The 25,930-nt window shown below is 40.3% G+C and overlaps 1 protein-coding gene across 4 annotated transcripts in view; it reads right to left on the bottom strand.

Annotated features, from left to right (window-relative positions):
* The window catches only part of PLCB1 (phospholipase C beta 1), a 401,184-nt gene that overhangs the window by 263,056 nt on the left and 112,198 nt on the right, over window positions 1-25,930 (bottom strand). For all 4 annotated transcript variants that reach the window (XM_040611965.1, XM_040611966.1, XM_040611967.1 and 1 more), the window contains exon 3: window positions 25,128-25,196. In XM_040611965.1, the coding sequence (XP_040467899.1) occupies window positions 25,128-25,196 (69 nt within the window). The remainder of the gene's footprint in view (window positions 1-25,127; window positions 25,197-25,930) is intronic.

Below are 25,930 nucleotides of genomic sequence, written 5' to 3'. Positions count from 1 at the left end.
ATTTGCTTTTGAAGAGTCCTACAGGGAAAAAAAAAATCCAACCACCACTAAAAACAGAGGCCCAGACGAAGCACAATCAGTTCTTCCCGTGCTCCACAGAGTTCATTTTCAAGTGTACAGCCTCAAACGAGAACAGTTAAACATAAACTCAAATATTTTTCGAGGACTCTTTGTTTTTCAATGCCCACTCAACTTCCATAGTCCTTTGCTAGTTAATAGGGCTGGTGAAGAGGGCACTTCTTCAAACCAAGCCATGCAGGTTCCTTCTTGCGCAGTGTACAATGTACAGGGTCACCTTGTGTGGGTGCCAGAAGTCAGGAGTGAACTAAGGATTACCCAAAAGGTATAAAACATAAAAAATATGCTCAACTCTTCTCATTTCTAACCAGGCCTTCCATTTTTGTCTCCTTTCTCCAGACTCAAACATTTTACTTAGGAAATGACAGGATGCTACAAATAATTTGTTTCCGGTTCTTGATTTGTCTTGCCCTAAGGCTAATTATATTAATAGACTTCCCTGGGTTTAATTAGTATTTTGTCTAACCCCAGTTGATTGTAAAAATTTCATTTAATCTGGTCAGTAAGGTACATATTTTAAGTCCAGTCCAGCTGAAGGAATTGGAAGTGTACAATTACCACTGAGTGGATAAGCCACTAAATTTAACAAAGGCTAGGGCATTTTTCACTCCTAAATTTAATTTCAGTATCTCAACTCCATTAGTGTGGATTGCTGAATCTTCCTCCTCATTTAACTGACAGCAACAATAAATCACGAGTTCCTGTTTTGTGTATCTGAGACCCTAATTCTCGGTTCTTGTCACTCAGCATTCGCAGGTGGCTCTTCCCTACACAAAACTCAAGCCTCTGCCTATCTTGGAGCCTCCTTGATGGTAGGTAACAGCGGGCATCTTGGTGCAGACATAGCTTCATGTGAGCAATACATTAGTTTGTCAATAAAGCCATTTCACCGAAGAAGATAAACTTCTGCCAGTAAAAGAACGGGTTTGCTTCTATAGTTGTGTTTGCAATAGGGCTTTTACTACCAGTTTTTCTAGCAAAACTTCTAAAAGTGCGTCAGTCTTGAAGTAGCTGAACCTCCCATATGGTTTCTGATGAGCCATGCTTTCAGGTGAGTTATCGGGCTGGTAGCTATAGAGGCCCAACAGGGAGTTTTTACAAGCCCAAAGCTCTCAGCAAACATAACTCCACAGCTCCTTTACTGTGCCCACAGGGACCTATTAACTCCTTTTTGGAGAAGTGTTATATGAAGGCGTGAGCACATACATTTCCCTGTTTATATAAAGTGCAGCTACTTGCGGAGACTCACTGTAGAGTCATACATCCTGCAATTCCCAGCAGGTGGGAATTATGCTATCACAAGAAGTAATATTAGAGTTAAAACAAAGTCCCGAAAACATAGCAAACAGATTAAACCAATTCTTTCAGAGGAAATGACAGCATAAGCACATACATACAATTCAGCCAAAACAGCATGAGCAAAGCCTAACTTTTCTGTGTCTATTAAAACCAAAATCAAGCAACAAGCCCAACTGCATTGGTACTGTTTTATAACATAATCCTATACTTGACACAGACCTAGATAAAGCCCCAGAAATGGGCGTACTACACAGAAGTGAGATTATTTCTACAATACAAATGGACAAAACCCACAGATGCGTAGCCACACCTATCTATAACAAAAGTCACAGGAGAGCGCTTTCCTTTTTCCATGTGCTCACAAGTACAAGGTTCTAAAGAACGTAGTGTCAGAGATGCTTTGGGTAGACCCTTTCCACTGGACAAAGTTGGCCATAATAACATAAACCAGCCACAGCTATTCCTGTCGTTGGCTACACCCAGAGAACTGTGTCAGCCTGAACTCTATTGTTCTCTTCAGACATGCAGCTCTGTTAGACCAAACCCTCATTTCAACAGGAACCCTTCAAAGTTAACAGCGTTGTGGCTGCTCACAGGGCTGGGCTTTGCACACTGCCTGTATACAGACAATTACCTCACAGGTGTAAATGTGCCCAAGTGCACACAAAGACCTTTTACCTCCTGAAGACAAGTAATTCTATCTGTCAAATTTGATAAAAGCCACTTACAACAAGCTGTGAGTCGAGGTTGTAACTGGAGCGTTTTTTCTTCCTCCAGCAGACCTCTCTACCAAAAGCCATGTTTGGTACTTTCCCTGCAAATGCTGGCAATACCTCTACTCCCTACACAGTACAATAACTTGTAGCTTTAACACTAAGTCCCAGCTTCCCAATTTACCTATATGCTGATGTATCATCTGCTGCTATAAGACAAACGTCAAACACTTAGACCTCTACCTCAATATGAAACCTAAAAAAAATAATAATAATTAAAAAAAAAAATTCAGCAACTGCTGGGTACAAGGCATTGATTGGAAAAATTCAAACGTTCATGTTTGTTGCTTTGCATAAGGCCAATTCTACTGACAAAACCCAACCAACCAACGAAACCCTTTCATTTAATTGGCAGTTTTGTCTGCATGACGATTTATAACGTCTTGGTACATTTAAAACTACTATTTTTCTGGCTGTGCCTAAAATACTACCTCTGGTATTGTATTACAGTGCTGGGTACTTCAACAGAGGTTCTTCATCACTGATGCTGCTTACAGTATCTTCTATTTAACTTCTGTTAGAACTGTTCAGTAATGATTCTTATGCAGTAGCAACCATCTATTTCTATGTTATTATCTGTTACCTCCATTTCAAAAGCAATCGCAGTGCTGGACACAAAGGCTGACACAGGATAACTTACAGAACCATTACTACCTCTCGCTTCCTTCCAGTGCATGAAGTACAGCTAACATCTCTGTGATAAAAGCAATTTACTCGCAGAATCTCTGCTGCTTGTGACTACCAAGACACTGATTTTGCATGATGCTGAGTGGACCTGCCTAGGTGCAGAGTGACTTCAACTCCCATTTCTTCATTTAGTGTAGATGAAAACTTTATTCTGATGCTAGGTTAAGTCTTCAATAATCGTTGCTAGGTACTAAATCTTGTGTAGCTCAGATGTTTACAAGGCCTGATCTACATACATTTGTGCAGCAGTCTTTAGGTTAAACTGAGAACATATGCTATTGAAACCACTGTTTGTGTTTCCAAGAGTTTGCTTTAATTTTACAATATTTTAATAATCTACTTGCAGCTGTCTGGTTTTGTTTATCTGGAAGAAAGAAGCTTGCACACATAAGATAATTAAATTCAAAAAAATACATTCCCTGTAGAAGTCTCCAATATGTAGACTATTTTGGTCACTGGTGTTTTTAACAAAGGTTGTGCTTCTCTTTCTATGCTAAAGCCATAATACCGTTCCTTAGTTATCTGATGTATGAACAGCTTTGAATTTTATCCTTTTAAATATTTTGTTACTGATCTGAATTCCTCTGGCCATTTTTGTTTGCACAAAACTTTCACAGCAAATATTAAGTCATGCTCTGATTTCTGTAAAATAATATTTGATGAGCAGAATTCTCGTAGCTGGCACGGGAGCACAGAAACAAAACTAAGCATTCATGTTATCTAAAGCCTCTATGTCAGCTGCTTATCCAACGTTCCACTATAAACTTTGGCTTGCTGTAAATCTTAGAACAGATTTTTTCTTTAAAACACTGACCATTAAAGTGAAAATTCAGCAAGATTTCCGAAATTAAATTAAAAACAAAAAAATAAAAATAATTAAGCTCTTATACCTATTAGTACTTTAAGAACTAGTTTTCTGCATATATAATTTAAGGCAATTAAACACCAAAGCTCCAGAACTGCATTGCAACAACTACAGACTGCGGCAGAACAAAATTCAAGGATGAAATCAGAGCTGTGTTGAAATTGCTAGCGTTATGCGTGCCTTTTGCTTTTAACACACACAAATGGTAACTGCACTGAAAGAAATTATGCTGCTTGTGAATCAACAGCGTGTATGTGACAGGGGGATCAAGCAGCTGCATTTTCTATATTCTGTAATGGCTAATCAAAAGCAGAGAGCTGGTATCATTACCAGAAGAAACTACTAATCCATCCTCTCTCTCTCTCACTCTGTACGTCAAAACTTCAGGTATAGTCCTTCAGACCCCACCCACTTCTCAACAACTTAAACCAGTTTTTCAGATTTCCGATCCAGACAATTTCTGTTCTTGCCAGGGAATACAACCTTATGACATGCCGTCTACGCAGCCTACTCCACTGCTGTTATTTCCTGCACAATTAGCATGCAGTTGGGCATCTTTTCATGAGTAGAGAGCCCCTGTTTAATTAACAGCACCCTCAGTCAGAGATTACCTAGTGATACAAATGGAAAATGCCTCCATGGACATTCGAAGAGAGAGAAGCATCTGCAGAAAGCTCTCTCTCCATCGACCACCTTGCCTGTAACTCCATACCCAGGGCAGGGTATATTTAGCCACTGTTCCACTCGAGTTTTTGAAACACATCCTTCCAATTTGCTCCCAGGTACAGTCTCATCATCTTGTTTTAAATATTACCACTCAACTCAAATAGTTTATTAAAAAGACACTGTGATCTTCTGTAAAAAAGGAACGCCACCTTGACTGGCAAGGGAAGGCTGCATTCACACAAATGCTTGAGTCAAGCTGCTTGAGGAAGTTGCTCTATACCCGTACAGAGAACTCTACAAAAGAAAGGAGGTTCAAGACAGAAGGTCAAATAAGCTGAATGTGGAGAGGACAGTGCTGCGTACAGCACCTTCACAGGCTGATCATTTCAAGAGTTTTCTGACAACTGACCTCCAGTCTGCTTCTCTCACTCAACTTCCTTTCCAAAAAATACACTTGAATTCTGCCTCTTTTTAGCCCTCTTTTTTAAAGCAGAAAATGCAGCATCCCAGTGTTAATATCACTTCCCAATAAGTACCTAAGTAACAACCAAAGAGCAATTAGGAAAGACATGCCATCAGGACATTTTACATTTTTGATAAACTTTACATAAAGTTCATTCCATCAGTGCCATAACATGAACCACTGCAACATTTACTTATCTCCAGCTGCTGCAAATCCCCAGACCTGGAGGATGGAACTAGAACAGCATTAACTCCAGAGTTTGTGTCATGCATTGTCTTAGGAATCTGCCTTCCTGCAGGTACTCTTTCCCAGATGACTTTATTTGATGTTAAACAATTAAGAATGGAAAGCCAAAGAGTCGTGCAAACCAACAGCAGGAATTCAGTGGCAGCAGATGTGTAATTTCACTTCAATTATCAGACACGGATGTAGCAAGAAAGATTATTCAGAGTTGCATCTATGCTTTCTGCATAGATTTGGAATCCTTTGGCTTTCCTGTCTCATATTTCCTGGGCTTTAACAGTTAACAACAATCTCTCATTCTCCAAGAAAAAACATCTGATGATTCAGAGATGCACAACTGGATTGAAATATTCCAGGTTAGGGAATTAAATAAAATAAATTTGACTAGTTTATCAGGATTTTCCTCCCAGATTTATGGATACAGGTAAGATGTTACATAAATTCCTCACTGATAATTGAGGTTAAGGTCTACTGCAGGTCATCAATTTAGAACATTTTACTATTCTGACCTAAAAGATTTACTTATAACTACAAGTACTCTCTTCCATAATTTAAGGTTGTTGGAGAAAAGAATAAATTAAAGCTTATGTTTTATAAATAAGATTCACAAAATTAAAGAAATGTAAACTTGGAAAGGGCTTGAAAGGTCATCAGTGAAGCGTAATGTAGAAGAAACACTTCAATAAAACAAATTCACATGCTGTTGTAAATACTGTTCCTACTTCTAAATGCTTCACTCCAATCTTACAATATCCACACTATCCCTACTTCACTGCAAAAAAGCAAACAAATATTGAGGGCGCTGTCTGGTTTAGTTACTACTGGAAAATTGCATTAGGCACAGATCCCAAAATAATAACTATTCTGCTTCTTGGCTTTTAAACAAAACATACACAGTTGCAAACATCTCTATGCCATGCCCGCAAGCCTGCAGTTTATTTTGAAGCACAGCAAAAAGACTGCATTGATAGTACTGCAGATAACGCGTCTCGATCTTTCACATTGTCATCTCTTCCCTCACTGAAATCATGTCAATAAATAGTCTTACCACTACAGAATTAAAAACAGTTCAGCCTTTAAACATATCATGAAAAACATGAAAATATTTGGAAGGAGACTAATAATTTGTAGGGAAATATCAGACTGCCAGCAGGTTGCGTGATTTGTTTCTATCCACCTTCCTACCTAGCTGGTGCTTTAACTGTGTAACGTGCTGAAAGAGGTTAACGGACAGTTAGTGGTCATTCTTGCTGGGTAATTTGGACAACAGGATGACATGAGGTTTTTCATTAATAGAAACATGGGGCCAGCTTTCTAGGATTAGACAAATTGGATTTTAGCTCTCAAACATGAAGTGCACTGTCAAATAATTTCTTCTTCCAAGAAACATGTCTTGGATAAAGGAATGGAATAGTAAATAGATTATAAACCGTACTTAAACTGATTATAGGTTAATGTATGATCCTAACCAAAGACATGTACTGGTGTGGGCTGCATATCACTGAACTGAGCTCCTGTTTTAGAGTGATTTCACAAGCGATTTTCAGGAAGCAAGTCTAACTATGAAGAAACTTTCTAAAAGAGAGAGAGGAAGCGCACTAAAAATTAACCACACTAAGTATAAATACTTTGGTGGGTTGGGTGTAGGTAAAGTGACATCAACAGAAATCCACAATTGAAGGTGCTTCACACCGCACTTCAAACCACTTCAAAGGAGTATCTGTTTGAATTCTAGCTAGGAGTAAATAAGCACAGTTGTAAAAGAGTAGAGAAACCAATACCTTGATGCAATAAAACTCTACCAGTGTTATTAATTGCTGCTTAGTGGACTTTTTCCTGGCTTCGCTGTTTCCCAATAAAAATTAAGTAACTGCTAAAACAGCACAAGGCATGCTTTACCTCCCTATCTTCACCAGGCTGTGCCAGATGCTATTCAGAGAAGCCATCTCTCCTGCTTCCCATCCCCTGCTCCTTGCCCAGCCCTGCAGGCTCCTTAGTCTTCTGTGCCAATGCGCATGCTCGCGTGGCTACACAGCAAAAGGAGCCGGGGAACCGATCCAACTGCAATGGCCCTAAGGCAGAAAAGCACATCTGCTTTTCAGCTCGGTAAGTTCCCTCGCGCAGGGTATCCGCTGGTGTACAAACACTGCTCCTGCTACAAGTGAGTCCTGGCATGAGGCTGAGAGTAACGTCCAAAATGAGTGGGCTAAGGCAGTGCTTTCAGTGCTGTGGGGCTGGTGCCAACTGACTGGGTGTTGAATGTGAGTTTAGACCTCTGCACCTCTCCTTGGGGTCTCCATGGCTAGCTGGTCCTTATAGGGACTATAGAACATTTCAAGAGAGGAAAAATATTGTTTACATAAAGGTTCATCCCAACAGGACAACCTGCCTTTCTGTTTTAAATGAAAAGTGGGCTCCACCTTCCCCAGTACAGCACGTGGAGCTCACTCTTGGGGCTCTTGGACACAAAGCTCTGCATCAGGCCCTGCTACCACTGTTTCCACATTTCACCTCCCCAGGTTGCTAGTCATTAAAATTTTATGTCCTTTCATTGGTTTTTGGTTGTCTCTCCAAATAGGTGCAGTCAGATGCCGACGCTTCACTCCTACCAAAGGCAATCTCTTCTGTTCAAAAGAAAAAAATCTCTCAAAGACAGGCACATTTAAAAAAACAAACACACGCATTCCCTGCATTTCTAAAGGAGTGCATTTTAGACAGTACAATTCATGCTTTGTAACAGGACTCCTACCTATAATACATATAAAACCAAACAATATAAAATTTTTGTTTAAATTTGAAAACGACTGTTTTAATATAAAACTATCTCTAGTCTAGCAAAAAGCAGATTATTTCCACTGATATGAATTATTTTGAAAGGAGAAAATAAACAGAAGAATTTGAAACACATTTAAATTAATAAGTTAAAATAGCTATCATTTCTAAAATACATAATTTTTCTTCCAAGTCTCCCTTGTGATGTTTGCTAAAAACACTCGTCAGAATGTTTTTTGTTCACGTAATTCACTCCAGTCTCATGCTTAAGAAATAAAATTTATTCTACGTTTGTTAAAATGAATCTTTTAATTAAGCTCCCGATGTATATAAATAAAGAAATCAGAACAGACACATCAAATTATGCTGAAAACCAAACAAAACCAGTTGAATTAACAAGACTGGCTTGGCTCTGTGTGCCCAGCCTAAGCTCTGCCCTCCCATCCCAGGGTCTGCAAAAGAATTTAAACCCAGAGTCTGCTGCTCACTTATCTCCACATTTCAAGAAAGCTTTTCAAACACAATACAACATCCTATTTCTTTCCCAGCCATAGTTTCAAATATTACCACTTTTGTTCTTAGTTGGTATATTATTTTCTCTTAGACACATACGACATGACAAGTCAGCCGTTTTGTTTCTTTTTTTGCAATGTGAAATTTCTTTTTGTTATATCCGCTATTCAGTGACAAGAGGGATTTGGGACAGAGTAACCCTGGACGTGCAGAGCCCACTCAAGTTGGCTTTTCAAGCTAAGAATTTATTATTTGAAGCAAAATTAAAAGGAAGACAATCAACTCCCTCTGGGTAATGGGAATTTTAAAGAACCCTGCAAGAACACACCTTGAGAATAAATAACACAGAAATACAGCTTTGGTTTTGTTTTTTTTTTTTGTTCCTCTTTTCCTTGGGTGATTTGCTTGTTGATTGCCTGTTCATTTCCTGAGACATTTCTAAGCCCTCTACTTCCTAAACCCAAACAAAATCAGCTCCCGCACCAAACTACAATCATACACTGATGTGAGAGCAAAGAACTGAAGGCAGCACAGGAAGCCTTACGCCTGTTGCCTGTGCTCACAGCCCCAGCAAGAAAAGCATTTCTTTCTTTATTTCATTTGGGGTGGGCTCATTCTGCCATCAAGGAAACTGGAAAACACATGACATACTGATAAGCATCCTATAAATAGATTTTGGCTTTACCCAAGATTACTGAATTGCAACACTTGATACGAATAAGCTCTGTCTTTAAAGTCTGTGACAAACAATACCCTAGACCTACTCAGTTGTATAAACAACTGTCTTATGGTTCACGTGAGCATGAAATCCACTCCTCTGCTCCCTCTGTCCAAAACTGGGGACATGGATTTCAATGAGAGCTCTGGCCACATGCCCTTTGGGTTTTATTTTTCATTTGTGCATGCTGCTGAAACCACAGAACCCACATTAATACATACACAGTGCTCCTTCACTCATGGTTTTGCAATTCTCAAGCATAATCCTATAGAGAAAGGCACAGAAAAAACATGCATTTCTTAGCTTTCCTATTTCCAGCCCCCTTATTTTCAGGATGTAAAACAACTGTAGAACGTTAACCTGTCCAGCCTAGACTACATATTCATGCAATTCAATTCTGTAGTCTCAGGACCAATCAACAATGTGCTCCCAAGGGGAGAAAGAAAAACATCTATCTGTATCTACACAATGGTCCACTATTTTCACACAAATAAAAGCATTCTCCCCTTGTCTTTTTCCTTGGTTAATAAGCAGGTTGGAATGATATGTGTGTGTCCCATATCTAACTGCAATTGAAGTAACTTTATATCAGTTTTATATCATGTTTGACATTAGTGCCAAGAGTGAAGGAAAAAGCAATTTTTTCTTATACTTTAAATAATCCTGCAAATAGTTCTGAATTTATCATCAGGATAAACTGCATGACTAACAGGCATGGTTACTACTCGGGGGAAAGCTTCTGACAACATTTTTACATAGTCATCAGTAATCTTAGTTCTGGTCTACTTAATACAGAAATCTCTTTTAAATGATGCTTTACCTCCCAGTTCTCCAGTTCTGGGATCACACCTTTCCCAAATGTGCAAAACAAATACTTGGTCATTACAGGCTTTCTTTCAACAAGACTTCTGAAGTGTAGGCTAGGTGTTTTGATCAATCAGGCTCCGTAAGCAGACAGGACAGCAATACATTTCCTCTAAATGGGTTGTGTGTGATTCAGCCATATAATCCCATCTTAGACGATTCTGTACCTAAGACTGTCCGCTCTCATCACTAAGTTCACGGTGGACACTATATGTAAGCGGAATCTTAAATAAGATTGAGCCAACTGGTATAGGAGTGCTAGAGAGGTCCTCCTGTTAGTGCTCCACGACCCTGTGTGGAGTTGCACAAACCTTTCAACACCTTTTCTGAGTGATGGCACAAAGATAACAGATAATCTGAATAATTATTCCAAATATTCAAACAGTTTACAAATACAAAGTTTCCTAAAGCCAGGATGGAGGCATCCACAGTGCCAGCAGCAGGCACTTCATCTGGGAGTGGGGGAGAGGGAAGCTCACAACACTGTCAGCTACAGGCGTAAGGTCTCATTTTGGTTCACACAGAGAGAGAAAGGTCTCTGGAGAACTACTCTTGGCTCCTCCACCATGGTGGCGGAGCCCACAACATGAGCACCACCACCTCCACCACACCTTCTCTTCCCCTGGCAGCACCACCAGCTGTACGAGTCTTTTATAAACGTCCATTTTCTGCATTGCCAAGAATTGCATTATTGTAAAGAGCATAAACCTGTCTGAGAATAACTGGGTTTTGCCAGATTGCAGAAAACTAAAATAAAGCTTGGTAACTTTTACCTTGGCATTAGTAATTTGCCCAAAGGAGTTTTCAATTAAAGTAGAAAACATAATACCTCCCTTTCAAATACATGGGCATTCAAATAATCAAGCCAGTATCTGATACCTAAAAAAAACCAGTAATGGGTTTCTTTCAATTACGTAATTTGCAAGTGTCACATGCAAAAATAAATATATTAGCAGTATCAAGTGATTATGCTTCCAGAGAAAACACTTGAAATATAAACAAAACTGAAACATCAAGCATCATCAAAATACGAGTAGACCTGAGCACAACTTTCAAATTCTTCTTTTTTATTATGTAACAGTTAAATAAACCCACCTCTCCTCCCACCATTTGCAACTCTCCTGACTCTAGCAGGATGTAAAAAATACAGTGTAAACAAATTAGTTCCCCCAGTTGAAATACTGGCACAAAATGTATCAGTGTCTGAAAAATGAGCTAGATCATATTTCAGTGTTGCCTACAACAATTTACAGCAGCAATAGTTCTTTTGGAACACAGAGAAGTGTCACCACTCTCACTACAGTGGGAAACCCGATGCAACGATTAACATGTCAATTATGATGTCTTGAAACCAAGGACATCTCTCACCCCTTTAACAAAATGAATGGTCATCATGTGCAGGGGCTTGATGTTCTCAGAGGACCCAGGAGTGAAAAACAAACTTCAACCTAGACTGCTCTAGTGCATACTAGTTAAGTAACTACCTTAACACTGCCACCTCTACAGCAGATACCTGGTTCATACTGCTGAAAAGCAAAATCTCTGCGTAGCCCATGAGAAGAAAAGCTGACCTGTAAACACTGACCAAAGCAGGAGTGAACTTCTACACCACCAGCAGCCCCAGCTTCCAGAGCACCCTGGTACCTAGGGCCTCTGCAGCAGACCATTCTGAAGGACAATAGGAAAGCAACTCCAAAATAAAGTCTCCTCTTCCTTCAGCTAAAACCAAGCAAAACCAAACCTCTGCAGCAGTTCTGAAAATATTTTTCCTACACTGGCTAGTAAAGCACACACCTGAGACATAACCAGCCTCTCCTCCTCCACCTCCTCCTGCCACTCACCTTGGAGGTGACACACCAACAGCTTGCCTGGTTACCCTGGTAGCAGCAGTCCATGGCTGTGGACAAAGCCTGTATCACTGTTAAAAACAAGTAGATAGAAATATTTCTGGAGAAAAAGGTGACATTCTCTCTTACAAAACCAGTGTAGCCTGAGTGCATGTAAACACAAAGGAAGAAAGGGGGAAAGCTTGACAGGCTGCAGCTCCGGGCTTACTTCTGGGCGTGGAAGCAGCAGCCTGGGCAGACCCCTGCAGCCAGCTGTGGGAGGAACGCCAGAAAGGGATCTTTGTCCTTACTAAGGCAAAACACAGCAAAACTGGCCTAACTAGGTTAGCTGAAATCAGCTTTCCTTCCCAAACTCCCCAATAACCATTTCGTGGTTTTGAATTTTTTACCGAAAATACACTGCAGACAACAAGTCCGTGTTGGCTTTGTTCTTTAACATGATGAAGGGAACCCGTCTCTCAGCAAAAGCCAAAGCAAAACTCCCGCTGTCCTTGGAGGGCTGGGATCTGCTGCTGAGGCTCTATCAGCTATCCCAACACACACTAGGTTCTTCTATTTGTCTCAACACACAGGGTAACCATTCAATGAGTCTGCTTTAGTTTACCTGAATTCAGTTTTGTTTTCTTTAAATATTTTAATGACATGCAAATTGCTGCCATTATTTCTGAGATGAACATGACTGCTTTTCCCCTGATGTTGTGACCCTACCTAGCATGACTGTTCTGCTTCTGCCACGTTATTAGCAAACATCATTTTGAAGCCATTTATACTAAACATTCACAACAGCACACAGTTTCTCATATAGATTTTTTTAAAATGTATTTCATTAATCTTGGACGAAGGAGATTAACCCAAAAAAAACCCAAAGAAACTGGATACAGCAAAATATCACAGCCAAGAACCCCAGCCAAGGATATTTCTCCTCCAAAGTAAGGTAATTAGGTTTTTATCAATATTCCCCAAAATAAACAACGTAACTCAGAAGCTCACAAACCTAAACCACATGCAATCCATCTTAATAGATTGCAGTGATTTACAGTTACACACTCAGGGTTTTTTTTCTGCTTTGTTTGGCAATTCAATCAGGATCATTCTACTACCTAAAAATAGAGCTATGCTGAACCTTAGTGTAAGATCAGCACCAAACCTGCCCTTTTGGCTCACACTCTTTCTAAGACGCACCACAATCCCAGAGCACTGCTATGTTGTCAGTATTTCAGTAAGATTCTTGAAATTTTAGGCTGGTTAATAAGTCTATCTACACTTCATAGTATGAACTCAAGTTCATATTGAAGAGTGGGTAAGTTCTGGAAACGTGTAATTCACCTGCTTTCTGTTCAACAGGAATGATATAGCTCCATGCATGGGATTTCTCAGCAGATCACCTTTCTCAAGATTAATAATTACCTGATTTTTGTCATCTAAAGACAAAATATGAAGGATATTGCACACTTACAATGCTAATAACCATACAAAAGAAGACCCACATGCAAAAACCAGCCCCTAACTCTGTATACGTACAACACTAGTACAGATTAGCCGTATCAAGGAGGAGCTATGGCACTTTTACTTATTCAACTTTGCAGTGGTAGAAATGGCTCTCCTTGGAAAGGGCGTATCCACAATGCACTTGATAGCCAGAAAAAATTTGCTGCATCAGATGTAGCTGTGTATCAGTCTTAACACCCGGCAGTTTTTACCAGGAATACCTTGCTCCTTATTCCAGTGAATCACCAAGGGCTGCAAAATGTATTAAGCAAATATTTGACCTTCAGAAAATGTTCTTTTAGCGCTGACACGCAGATAACCATATTGCTCCTGCATGGTACATGCCTATGTAGCAGCAAGCGTCGCCGTGCCATGCATTTTGCAGGAACATCCCTGCGGATGGCTCATTAACAGCCCAAGAGTGGAAGAGAGTGTCTGAACTCCCCAGCGGCAACAGCTGATAATTTTGTTTATTTAACTAGGACTAGGCTGGGAGGCGATGGAGCTGAGAAAGCCAGAGCCAGGCAACTCACACTCAATACAGCTATAAGGCTTTCTGTTACCACCACACAAATACTACATAGAATTTCTTTTAAAATGGAGTATTTGTATGCCTCACCTGGCAACATAATCCTATTTGTCATTAAATAGGAAGGGTGTTTGGTTTGTTTTCAGAAATATCCTACTGTATTAAAAAAAAAAACAAACAACCAACACTATCAGGTATTTGGATGTACTTGCTGCTACCTTCTTGTATATCCAGGGCAGACCAGAGCAAAAGAAAAGTCTCATTTCTAGTTAAATCTTTGGAAAAATGGAAACATGGGTTTAACATGAATATACTGATATTATTACACTGGAAACAGCCACAGTTTCCTGCTGCTTTATAGTACACACAGACCCTTGGCTGTTTCCATTTGCTCCCATTAGCTACCTTATACGTAGCTGATTCCTCTAAGTCCCACTTTCACATTCCCAATAAAGTATTTCCCTGTGAAACTGCTAGAGGACTTTTTGCAGGAAACCTATGTCACTCAAAGGCACAGCAGTCCGTCTGCCATGGGCATTGTGTCATTGGTGTGGCTGGGCTGTCCTGACCTGCACAGACATGACTTGGGACACAACCAGACCAAAAAGCCACAGTGATGAAACAAGGATTATTTAGGGCAGGGGCCGTAATTATTTGCCAATCAAAGTTTTAGCTCAAAGAGCCAAGCTTCTTCCCATCACTTTTTCTTAGACATTTGTACTGGACAGCTTACAAGTAGGGATTAACAAATGTTGGGCAAATGTGCAGTTTTACAGCCAAATGTGCTTAGCTGCGAGACTAGGACGGTGCTAATGCAATATGGATGATAACGAACTTTGAAGTTGGAAGCTGTTCTAATGGAGTTTAAGCAAGCTTAAGTAACTTCAGTATTAAAACTTTTTTTACTACTCCTGTAAATCTCAAAGACAAATCTCTCGAGCTATAAGCTCTGACCAAAGACAGTTAATACTTACTGAAACTCAATCACAGATTGCTCAGTTCCTGCCATTTGCCTGAGGGTTTCCAGGCAGGGCTTGACATCCACCACAGCATGTAGGCAGCCCCATCCAGCACAGATAATGACTTACCAACACAGATCATGCTCTGCTCCTCCCAAGCTATTCAGCACCCTGCTGTCCTGTCACCAGTAAAACGCTTTCCCCTGCAGAGCTGAGTAGGGGCACTTCCACACAGTTGCAGAGAAACTGGCATCACTGTCAGTCACAGTTTCCTGAGATCTACACCTAAACCTTTCGTTCTGCAGTAGACTCTTTTGTCAGTCTAAATTTCTGCTGCTCCTCAGTTCCACCAGTAGATACTGAATGAGCCATTTATATGCAGATGAAAAATATATTAAACCTTTGCAACTAATTAAAACTGAGCAGTTTTCTCCAACCAGTTATTTACAAGATAAGGGATGCCATAGAAAATTACCAAGCTGGATTCCAATAAAACAGGGAAATTTAAATAATTTGTTCTAAACAATTGCAGAAAACTGTTTCTGCTTTGGCAGTTTCACTTGAGTGTGTCGATTCTACATCTGAAGCTTGAGGGTACTGCACTACCATCAGATATTTCTCTGGATGCACAGCTCCACACTACTACTAAAATATATACTTTAATATTTATGAAATATTTCTAGATGAAGATTACCACTCAGAAGGAAAGGCTAGTATGACTCAGTTCTTTAGTACTGTTACGTTTTCTAATGAAATATTTTGAAATTCTTTTCAGACTGAGTGTTCATGACAGATGATGAATGTTGCATTCCTTATCTTTACCAAAAGAAACATTTTATTTATTATGTTTTGTGTTAGTATTGCACTTAGGAGCCCTACACGTGAAACAGAACTTTGCTAGTTACTGACCCAACACTGGAAAAAAAGGGCTGTACTTTCCCAAGCCTTTATGATCATAGTGCAAGTCAAAAGGTAACTTGTGGATATGAACACACAGAGGGTGCAAAATAACAAACAGATAATATTGGGCATTGATAGGCAATATGAACATCTTAGCATGGCTAAAAGCACCTCCAGAATAACTTTACATTGTCCCAACTATTTTAAAATTTTCTGCCAGCCACTGTAAAAATGGCATTTATCAGATTCAAGTGAGCTTTATCACAATTGACAGTGGGGGTGTGTTTGTGATGGCTGCAGCTGGACATGCTGTCCCAGCTGCATTCTCATCTCATTAGTATCATTAGTTGTGAAGGCAGGAATAAGATGTCCATGTCTTCTGTAACTGAGCAGTAACATAAATGTTGTCAAAAGGCTGCTGACACTGGACGCAGCCTCATCGCTGAGGTGAGCCAGTGACACCCACCACCACTGCACCCAAGCACACAGGTGATGGCTGCCACCTGCAGCAACCACAAGGCTCACCAGAAGTGGTACCCAGCAGCTGAGTGATGCCATTTTGGAACTCGCATCTCCTCCTGCAAGCCCCATTCCACAGCAGGGATAGGCAAGAAGAGGAATGTAAGCCTTCAAGCTGAAACAGCACGGAGGTGATTAAAATCAGCTACACTATCACAGGAAATATTACCATAGCACTGAACTTCACACCTGCATGAAGTACATGCTCAGTTAAGTGATGAGTCCATGCCTTCCAGTGTGCTACTTTAATTCCCCACTGCCACAGTCTGAAAGCTCACAAGATCGGCTTGTGTATGGATTTAAAACAGTTATGGAGTATTACATGTGCCTGAGCACACACAATGCTGTCTCTGTCAATCTCTTTCCAAAATCACATGAAAAGTCATATAAATGAGAAAAAGGGGGAAAAAAATGTGTGTGCGGGTTTATTCAAGCCTCTTCAGCAACAGTATGTAAAGCATAGCTTTACTGGTACTCTCTGGTGTTCTCAGCAACTCAAATATCACCTACTAAATTGAGCAGTGACTACCTTTTCAAATTTAAATGTAAAGTTTTAAAATCACATTTAGAAAACATCTTTGTGCTGCTCAAATACAGAATTTCTTGTTACATACTTCGTACTGCATATTTTAGCATGGAAGTATACAACAAGATGTTGTTTAATTTATATTTATAACAAAGAAAAACATAAAACCAAGCAGTAAGCAAGCTAACCGAAACCATCAGTGAGCAGAAGAAAAATAATTAACTATTTTTGGCAATGATTCATAGTAAAAGCCTTAAACCCCTGCACTTTCTACCATACCCTGAATGTTAGTAAATTGTGACTCTGACAAAGTGAAGTTATACAGTGTACAACAAGCTTCTGAAAAGGCCCCAGCTCCCTAAGGTTGTAAATAAAATCACCTTCAACAATTTGGGCCATTCTGGTGGTACACTGGGACGCTGATCGTCTCAGAGGTGGCCTCAGGCTCAGGCATGAGCAGCCAAGTGAACCGCAACCTGTGGCAGGCAAGGAATCTCTGCAGGCTTCAGAGCGCAGGTGCAAAATGCTTGTGCTCATGCACTCCGCTAAGCAAGTCAGCGCCTTTGGGACAGGACTTGTGACCCAATAAAGCAGAAAGAAAATGGCTACTGTGCTGCTACTTAATGTCCCAGGCTTCCTTTGTGCTTTCAGGAAGCTTTTTTTTGGTTCCAGAATAGTGTGAGTAACATTCCTCATGGTGACATTTCTCCAGGTGATGGAGAAGAAGACCAGTTCTCCATGCTCCCTGGGTAGCAGCACCAATAGCTTTATCTTTGGAGATGAGACTCTGTCCCAAAGAAGTTAACTTTCAACAGACTTAAAACAAGACCAAACCCCCCCCCCCCCAACCCCACACAAAACACACAAACAAAAAAAAAATCCAACACACCCACTCCACCCCACAAAAAACAAACAAACAAAAAAAACCAAAACCGCCACCAAACACAAAACTCAACAAACTCAAAAACAGCCATATAGAAACCTGCCTTCGTTCCTGAATAAGCAGCAGGACTTTACTGTGGGCAGTGGGGAGACCTTTTTTCTGAGAAAGGTCTGCACTGCTGGGGAAAATTTGGAAGAGTAGAGTACGCCGGGTGCCATTAGAAGCCTGTTCAGCCTGGCGAAGAGAAGCAATGCCAAGCTGCAGGGAAGTGGGCAGAGAAGGGCAGCACAAGCCTCGTCCTTCCGCAAGGAGGGTCCAAGGCAAAACTCCCTGGCTCTCACTGTGACCACAGCTCCCACGCTCTTCGTGGTATTTCCACTGCTTGCATCTCCCTATCTTTACAACTGTAACTGCATGAACACTGGTCAAATATCATCCAAAAAAATTAATTTTAGGCTTCCTTAATAAAGTAAAACTCAACCTAGAGAAAATGTTTATGTAATGAATGTTTTCATCATTATGAAAAAAAGCAGTCATGTAGAAGAACAAACAAATTGGGAGGGATGTTTGAGGATGTCACTGTTATTCCTAAGGTGAGTGAGAAGAGGGTGAACTGCATGAATATTCCATTTTTATTTCTTTTTGGCAGAAACAGAACATTGCTTCGTCATAATTTACATTAAAGTTTCCAATTCAGCACCAAGGTTGTCGAAGGGAAAGCAGCGTGCATTTATCAGCAGATAAAAACCAACAGCAATACCAGCATTTGAGACAGACAGAGCTACAGAACTTGGTGCTGCAAAGGGTAAGCCTGTTGCTCTCCCATGTGATCCATTACTGAGTGGACCAAAAAGAAAGAAAATAAATAATAGTAACAACAACAATAGTGATAGTAATAATCTATCTGCCATTTCCTACATGCAGGCTAATCAAGGTGGTTATTAGACACAATATATTTACCTCAGCACAGACTTTATCATAAATAAATTAGTAACTGCTCATCTTTCAAATATTTCAGAAGTGAGAGGCCTCTTTTGTTCTCCTGATAAAAGAAAAGCAAACAGTCTGACCATAAAAATCTCAGCAAAATGTAAGTTCACATACCATAAGGAAATCAAGTGATTGAATTTAGTTTATTTTGACACGTTTTTGTCATTGGACTTGTAAATTAGAAGTTGTAGCCCTATTCAGAGGCAAATCCACTAAGTGTTATCTGTGATTTATTTATTTCCGTAGGTGTGCTTTGGGTGGCTTCAAAAAAAGTTCTTAATCTGCATTTGTAAATTCAGACAGTAAGTTAAAAAATAAAGGAAGAGATAGGCAATTATTAACAACATAACAGACAGCAGTCTTACTTTCTGCTTCTCTGCATAAATTTTACGCAAATGTCAGTAAAATCCTACTTATTCTAACTCAGTGCAATGGAATACAGACACAGAAGAAAGCAGTCTTGATAGCACTGATAATTCAAATAGACTTACACATCCCGATTTCCCTGAAAATCACAAGTTTTTCAGCTGAATTATTATTTAGAATTTCCTTGTTAGTTTTCCTTTTAGTTTTTGAGCCAATCTAGTTCATAAAATGTTGATTTTTCTCTACATATGTGTTAGAAACCAGCAAACCTACTGCAGCAAGGAAGGAGCATGCAGTTTTTAAATTGCAACTGAGATATTCCTGAGATCATCTCACGCTACTTTAGCATTTCAAGAAAACCTACCAAATACAGACAGACTGGCGATGATATTAATAGTAGCTGAGGTCTTGGCAAATTTCTGACATTAAAAAAAAAGCTTAATTAGTTTTCTCTGTAGTGCTTTCTCATTGAAGTGAGAAAATTTGGGGCAGGGGAGCTGCGAGTGTTTTTAAAATCGGAGACTACGTTCTATAAACATTTTGGCATTAGAGTGATTCTATCATTCATAACTTCATCTCCTACAGGTTCCATAGCATATGTCATTTAGAGAAATTCATTTCCTGCTGAATGATTTATGGTATCTTTGAAGGAAAACAGACTGATCAAATGCATCAAAAGTTTTCAATATGAACATTTGCCATGGCATTATTTCTCTATTCCTGGCAACTCATCCTGGTAGTTCTTCTTGCTACTAAAAACACTTACAGTGGCATTAAGATTTTAGTTTCCATAGAAACTGTTATTGGCTAAAGTAAATATAAGATGGTAAAAAGTGAGACCCCCCCCCTAGTACTGCAAGCATGCTTGCAGCTGTCAAATTTTCACCCCCAACCTTTCCCCAGTATTTACTGCTTGTGATGTGTTTAGTTATGTCTCCCTTTCAACAACACGGACACTCTGGAGTGGCACTTCCACACTTCACATGAAGTACGCGAATATTCAAAGCTATTTCTACGCCTCATTGTACAAAACTGTACGTTTCTCTTCACTGCTCATTGTGTTATTTTATTTTGCAGACCTCTTCGCTAAACTTTACAAGGGAAAAGATGTCTCTTCATTATTCTGCACATCAAAACAAAGCTTAAGAGAGTACTACCAAGTAATGTGTGAATATAGGGAAATAAATAATTGCTTCATTGCAACTAATGATGTTCACATTCCTTCAGCATTTCAAAATACAAATAACATAAGCCCTGAGCATCCTGATGCCGCACCCTTGCTGGCACTGGCAGGAGCTCAGAGTCCCCGACAGCTGTGAGAAAAGACACGCCACACTTCAAAAAGGCCACCCTGAATTTATGGGCAGTCACGTCCTCTGAAGGAAAAAACGAACTGCATATTAATCTCCTGTTCTCAATATTTCTCTTGCTCTCTTCCTAAATGATTCTAATGCTTACTAAAAAGGCAAAGTCCTGATAATCATCTCATAATTCCCTCACTTCAGTATAAATTTCATTGTATTTCAAATTTAGGCACTTCTTCCTAACATACACAATTAATAAGTCTTTTCTTGTTCTCTTCAGAACATTACTTTCATTTTTCTTCTCATTTAGAGATCTGCTGCACTGCTCTGTGCTGCCTGAGATTTGCTCTTATTCCAAAGAATAAGCCTTTGCATATATATTGCATTGAGATGGAAAAGTGTTACTGTTTCTGAAAATAGCAGCTGAAGACAGGACAACTCATCCTTGACAATGTGGGAAAAGGAAGGCGATGCTGAAGCTTCTCCATTGCATAGGAGCCATTTGAGTATGCTACTTACAGATTTTGGGTTGGAGGACAATCTTCTCATCCCCCAAGCATCAAGTGGTTTTGTACCTGCTAAATGTCTCCCTTCCACATTAACAGAAACCCAAGTTCCTATGAAAGACATACAGGCTTATTTTCAGATGCCGAAACACTCTGACTGATCTAATCATTAATCTTTGTGCCCCACTTCCTTTGCTGTAAAACCATTCTGACTCTCTACCCGAGACTCACAGGGTCTACCTAAGCCCCGAAATCTACAATTTCCCTTTAGGTGCCATTAGGCACCCAAAGTACACCAGAGACCTGTGCAAGTCTCCCGAATTTGTCTTGTCTTCCCAGCCTTCAGCACCATTAGGAAGAACTGGTGGGCAATGCCATGGACGAAAACAAGTTCTCAGTTTCCTAGAAGGATAAACACAGAGCCACTCTGGCACCCAACGGAGCTGAGATGAGGCTCTAGTCTTCACACCATCCACATGGTAACAGCACTTCTCAGGACAAGCCACAAGTTCCTTACAGTACCCTGGAGTGTGAAAGCGCAGATAACAATTACCACCAGCGGATAAGACTATGACCTTGGCTCTAGGACCATGGTCTAGTGCTTGGCTACTCTGTAGTTTCAGCCAGGTCCTCCAAGTAAACCACTCCTGAAGTCTTCTCTGGAAGGTCTTTGTTTTGCAGACACTTTTCTGAGCTGCTCCCATACACTGCTGTCATGGCCAGAAGTAGTGCTTGATGCTCTGCTTTTAAGTCTCCAGGGAATGGGAAAAACAGGAGTGAGGTTTCAAGAGACTATAACAATCATCACAAACCGGAAGCTGGAGAAGTGGTTTTGCACTCAAAGTGCCAAGCAAAGCTGACCACCAGTATAACTGCAACCTAGTGCTAACATCCTAACGTTAGAGGAGACCTTGCCTCATTCCTCGTGCTACCATAACATGACAACTGTAGGATAAGTGCTGCACTTCTGTGCTTTCAAGGGAACTTTTGAGGCTAAACATAACAGGGACAGAAAAAGGAACCAGACTTCCTGGATGAGAAATCCAGAAAGAAAAAGCTCGGCACTTATGAACAGTGTATGGTAGCATAAGTACATTTATGTATCCCTTATTTGGTGTCTACACTTTGGTGTTACCCCTTTTTTACAGATGCTATGGCCTAGGGAGTAATACAAATCACGAGCATGCCTAATGCTACCTTTCTGCAGAGCACAAGACTTAGGCAAAAGCATTACAGAAGACAATCCATAGCTTGGACTTAATCACTGGAGAGAGATGTTAACACATTTTCAACAAATTTAGGAACACTGCGAGATAGGATAAAAGAAAAAGAGTACAATGCCTTCTAAATAGAAACAAAGCATTTGGCTGTTGATCTTTCATCAATGAAAACTTCTCCAGAATGAAAAAGCTTGCTTTTTTTCCCCTTATGATAATTACTATAAACTGCAACAAGCAAGCAAGAACAATCACAAAACGTACATGTCCGAACTTATGGAAAAATATTGTGAAAAAGTGAACATCAACTAACAAGGCTGAAAGAAAAATGAACTGAAAACCCCTTTGTGTTTCTCACCTTTTTTCAGAAATTCTGAATGCTGATGGTTGTGCAGAAGGTATATGGAATGCAGCATGAGAACAGACTCTGTTTCTAGCCATCAAAAAGACCAAGAGCTTGGCAGATTAATTAAGCTACCAAGAAATGTCCCCGCTGGTGGATATGGCAGCATATGGGGAAGAAACATGTATTCCAGATGGTGATGGGGAAGAAAGAGGTTTTTGGTAACTATGACTGCTTATTGTCCTCTAAAATCATTACTGTCTGATAGACTTCTGCAGTAGCACATCTAACAGGTTCTGGTAGCTTACTATTGGTGTCATTAATAACACTGAAATTTAGTTTACTATGAAAATAAAAAAAAAAAAAGACATTTTTTCATTTAATAGAAAAGTCAAGGCTTATTAAAGATATTTCTGTCAAAAGGTAAAAGCAGTCAGAAATAAATGAAGCTTAAAGTTTCCCATTAAGTTCTTGAGTTTTTGATGACAACCCACAGATGAAATCCACTCTGAGTTCTGAAAATAGATAAAAAAATCTGCATGAACTGGCAGACATCCCCTAACGCAAGATAATAATTGTCCAGGACTACAGGCAGGGAGAGAGACAGCAGGGGAATGAAGATAAAAACCACCTAAATCTCTTATTTTACACTGAAAGATGAATCAACGCACAACAGCATGTTGTCTCTTCTGCCTCACAAGACTACTACAGGAAGCAAGTTCCCAAGTCAACGACGATCCCACTAGATCATGAGAGATTAACTTTTGGGATGGCCAATAAACCTGTGTTACATGGCACCACAACAGAAAGAGGTATTTGTGCTAAGACAGCTAAACTCCATCCCATGCCTGCAGCTCATACTGTATCACATCCAGGGCAAAAGGCTCTGCAGGTACCAGTAAACCACACCAGAGCTGTTCTGCTGGATACGGCTCAGACTCACCACACAACATAATCATCACGCGCATCACGTTTTCACCATGCAATGAGCGGATTGTGCAGGGCTTCTTTGCATGCTGCACGAGGGAAGCTTGCTTTCCCACACAGGAACTCCCCCTAACCATAGGTTATTATTTATGCTCGCCTGACAGCAAGAGTTGCTCCCACCTGGAAGCAGAGCTGTGGAAAAGAGCCTCTGAAAAGCTGTGAACTTTGGCAAGTATCATACATACAAGGTGATGCTCTCTCAGGCCAACATACAAGGCTTTTTACTAGAAAACTCCATGCAATCATAAACTGCTATTTTTTCATTTAAAAATCATAAGCCTTCTGCTGCTATATGAGTTTTAGATCTTCTGTAAATGTGACACAAACATGGTTTCTGTAATGCTCACTCACCTGCAGTAAACACTCTTTGCTCAGCCCCACAACATGGGTCAAAGTGAAACCAACACAACTGGCCCCAAAATGAGCTCTTTGTTTCACACTATTTGAGAGATCCCATCAGCAGCCAAGCCAGGTGCTGTTTTCATTCTGCCCACACCCAAATCAATGACAAAAAGCAAACTCACTCACACAGGTGGTGCATTTCACCACCCTAAAAGCCAGGGTTTTCTCATACCCTTCATTTAACGCCACTACTGTCAAATCTGTAACATGTAACAAAAACAGCCTTTATGTAACCTAATAAATAAAAGTCACCGAGGCAATAGCTATGCATAAATTTTAGCTAAAAACATTTTGTTAGAAGAACATGAATGTCCTCTGTAAAGCGGGTAGCATTTTAAAATAATGTTCTAGACATTGTTAATACTTTATTGCTATTCATCATAGAACCATTAATCATGGTGAACTCATTTGGTATTAATGTGGATGTCAAAGTACTTCTGTTGCATTTCAATTATAACTCAGCCTTTAAAATGCTGCCAGCACTACGTGGAAAGCTTTGAAAACCCAATTTGAATGGTCTGTTCAAAGATAACAACAACTGCATTCTGGCCCGCAGAAACAACCTTTCCATTCCTAGTGCCTCCCCTCCAGGGGCTGAGGAGCCTGTGGGGCCGTGCCCTGACCCAGGGATGGGTGCAAGGAAGAGCGAGCCCAGAGGGAGGCTCCAGGAAAGCCACAGCCATCCAGACCCTGCCATTTTCCTCCCCCAAGATGAGGGTAGGAAAAGCACAAAAGCACTCCTTTGGGCTGCCTCAAGCCCACCCGTTCAGCCATGGCTAAGCAGCAGCAAGGCCATACTTTCAGGCCCCTAAGTAGATTTCCTTTCCTCCTATCAATGCTACGATTCCCCAAGGCACTATATTGCTTCCAGAGCCCAGTGCACTGTTTTTTTCTCTAATATGTAGTCTCTCTCCAAACAAAAACACTAGAGAGCACATATATCTACAACCTCCTGTCCTTAGAGACATCAAAGAAGTATGCAATACATCAGAGCAGACCTAAGGGAGCTGGTGTCCTCACCTCTCTGATGACAGTTTAAAAAAAATAAAATAAAACCCTCTTTCCGGTCTCAAGAGGCACAGATAAAGGAAAATAAGAAGGCCAAAATACAGCACAGGCCTAAACAACTATCAGCTCCTTGCCAACAGGGAAGCCAAGAACTTGTATAAGTTCACCTTGACAAACCAGGATTTTCATTCCCTTGCTGCCGGCAGAGCTTCCAGCAGCATTTCACATACAGAATCAAATGACAAGAACTCAACAATCATTAATGCTACTCATCAGAAACATTGTTATAAACAGAGAAAAGACAAAATACTGCTTATTAGCAGAGGGAAATTTTGGGGTTTTAACTCCTGCATATAATTCCCATTCTATTTTATCTAGGTCATCAATGTAAGCACACAGCACAATTTCCTACCTTGGGAGCTCTGGCATGTTTTCCACATCTGGCATCTTTGACGAGGCTGATATCTAGCAGCTCAGTCTCCTAGAAGGAAAAATTGCAACACGGACAGTTACTACGTTAGTCAAAAAGCCTTGTTGTGTTGAGTGTCCCACTTCCCATGTCTGTCAGAGGTCTGCCTGTTTGCAATGACGCCCGTCCCAAGTGAGAACAGTTTCAAGGAGTGCTCTGTTGCACTGAAGATATTCTAATAGCAATACTGAGCTTAGACACATAACTTGGTTTCCTTAAAATTGTGCAGTCTCCCATGATACACGAATATACAGAAGCCATGAGTCAAGCTTATTTCCTGATTCACTAAATACCAGCTGCTGTGCTGCTTTTTTTTCTTTTTTAATACAATTTTAGCATTTTGATGCAAGTCACAGTGTGAAAAAGGCAACATTACAAACAGAAAACCCTACCTCTGCAATAGAAAGCCTACTTTATTATTGCCAGAACATTTTGAAAAGTGCACATAAACCCCAGAAAATGTTTTATCTACAATGATAGGTTCCAGCAATTTTGGTGACTACTGCTCACTGAAAACCATGTACTTTTGACAAGCATTTCATAGTTCATACCTGACTTCTGAGCTGAGAGTTATGCGGCACATGCCATACTTGGAACAAAACTGGCACATGATGACAGCTTCTGGTGGACAAATTCCTGTCCTTCCCTGCACACATGTAACATGAAGAAACTCCTTTCCCTGATAACTTCTTGGGTCTCCACCCTCCCTACCATCACGGGAAGGATGAGGGGCTGAGCCAAGCCCA

Source organism: Falco naumanni, chromosome 12 (assembly GCF_017639655.2).
Source record: "Falco naumanni isolate bFalNau1 chromosome 12, bFalNau1.pat, whole genome shotgun sequence".
Classification (NCBI taxonomy): Eukaryota; Metazoa; Chordata; class Aves; order Falconiformes; family Falconidae; genus Falco; species Falco naumanni.
The sequence above is the reverse complement of the archived record's forward strand: the minus strand, read 5'-3'. Positions and strand labels throughout refer to the sequence as shown.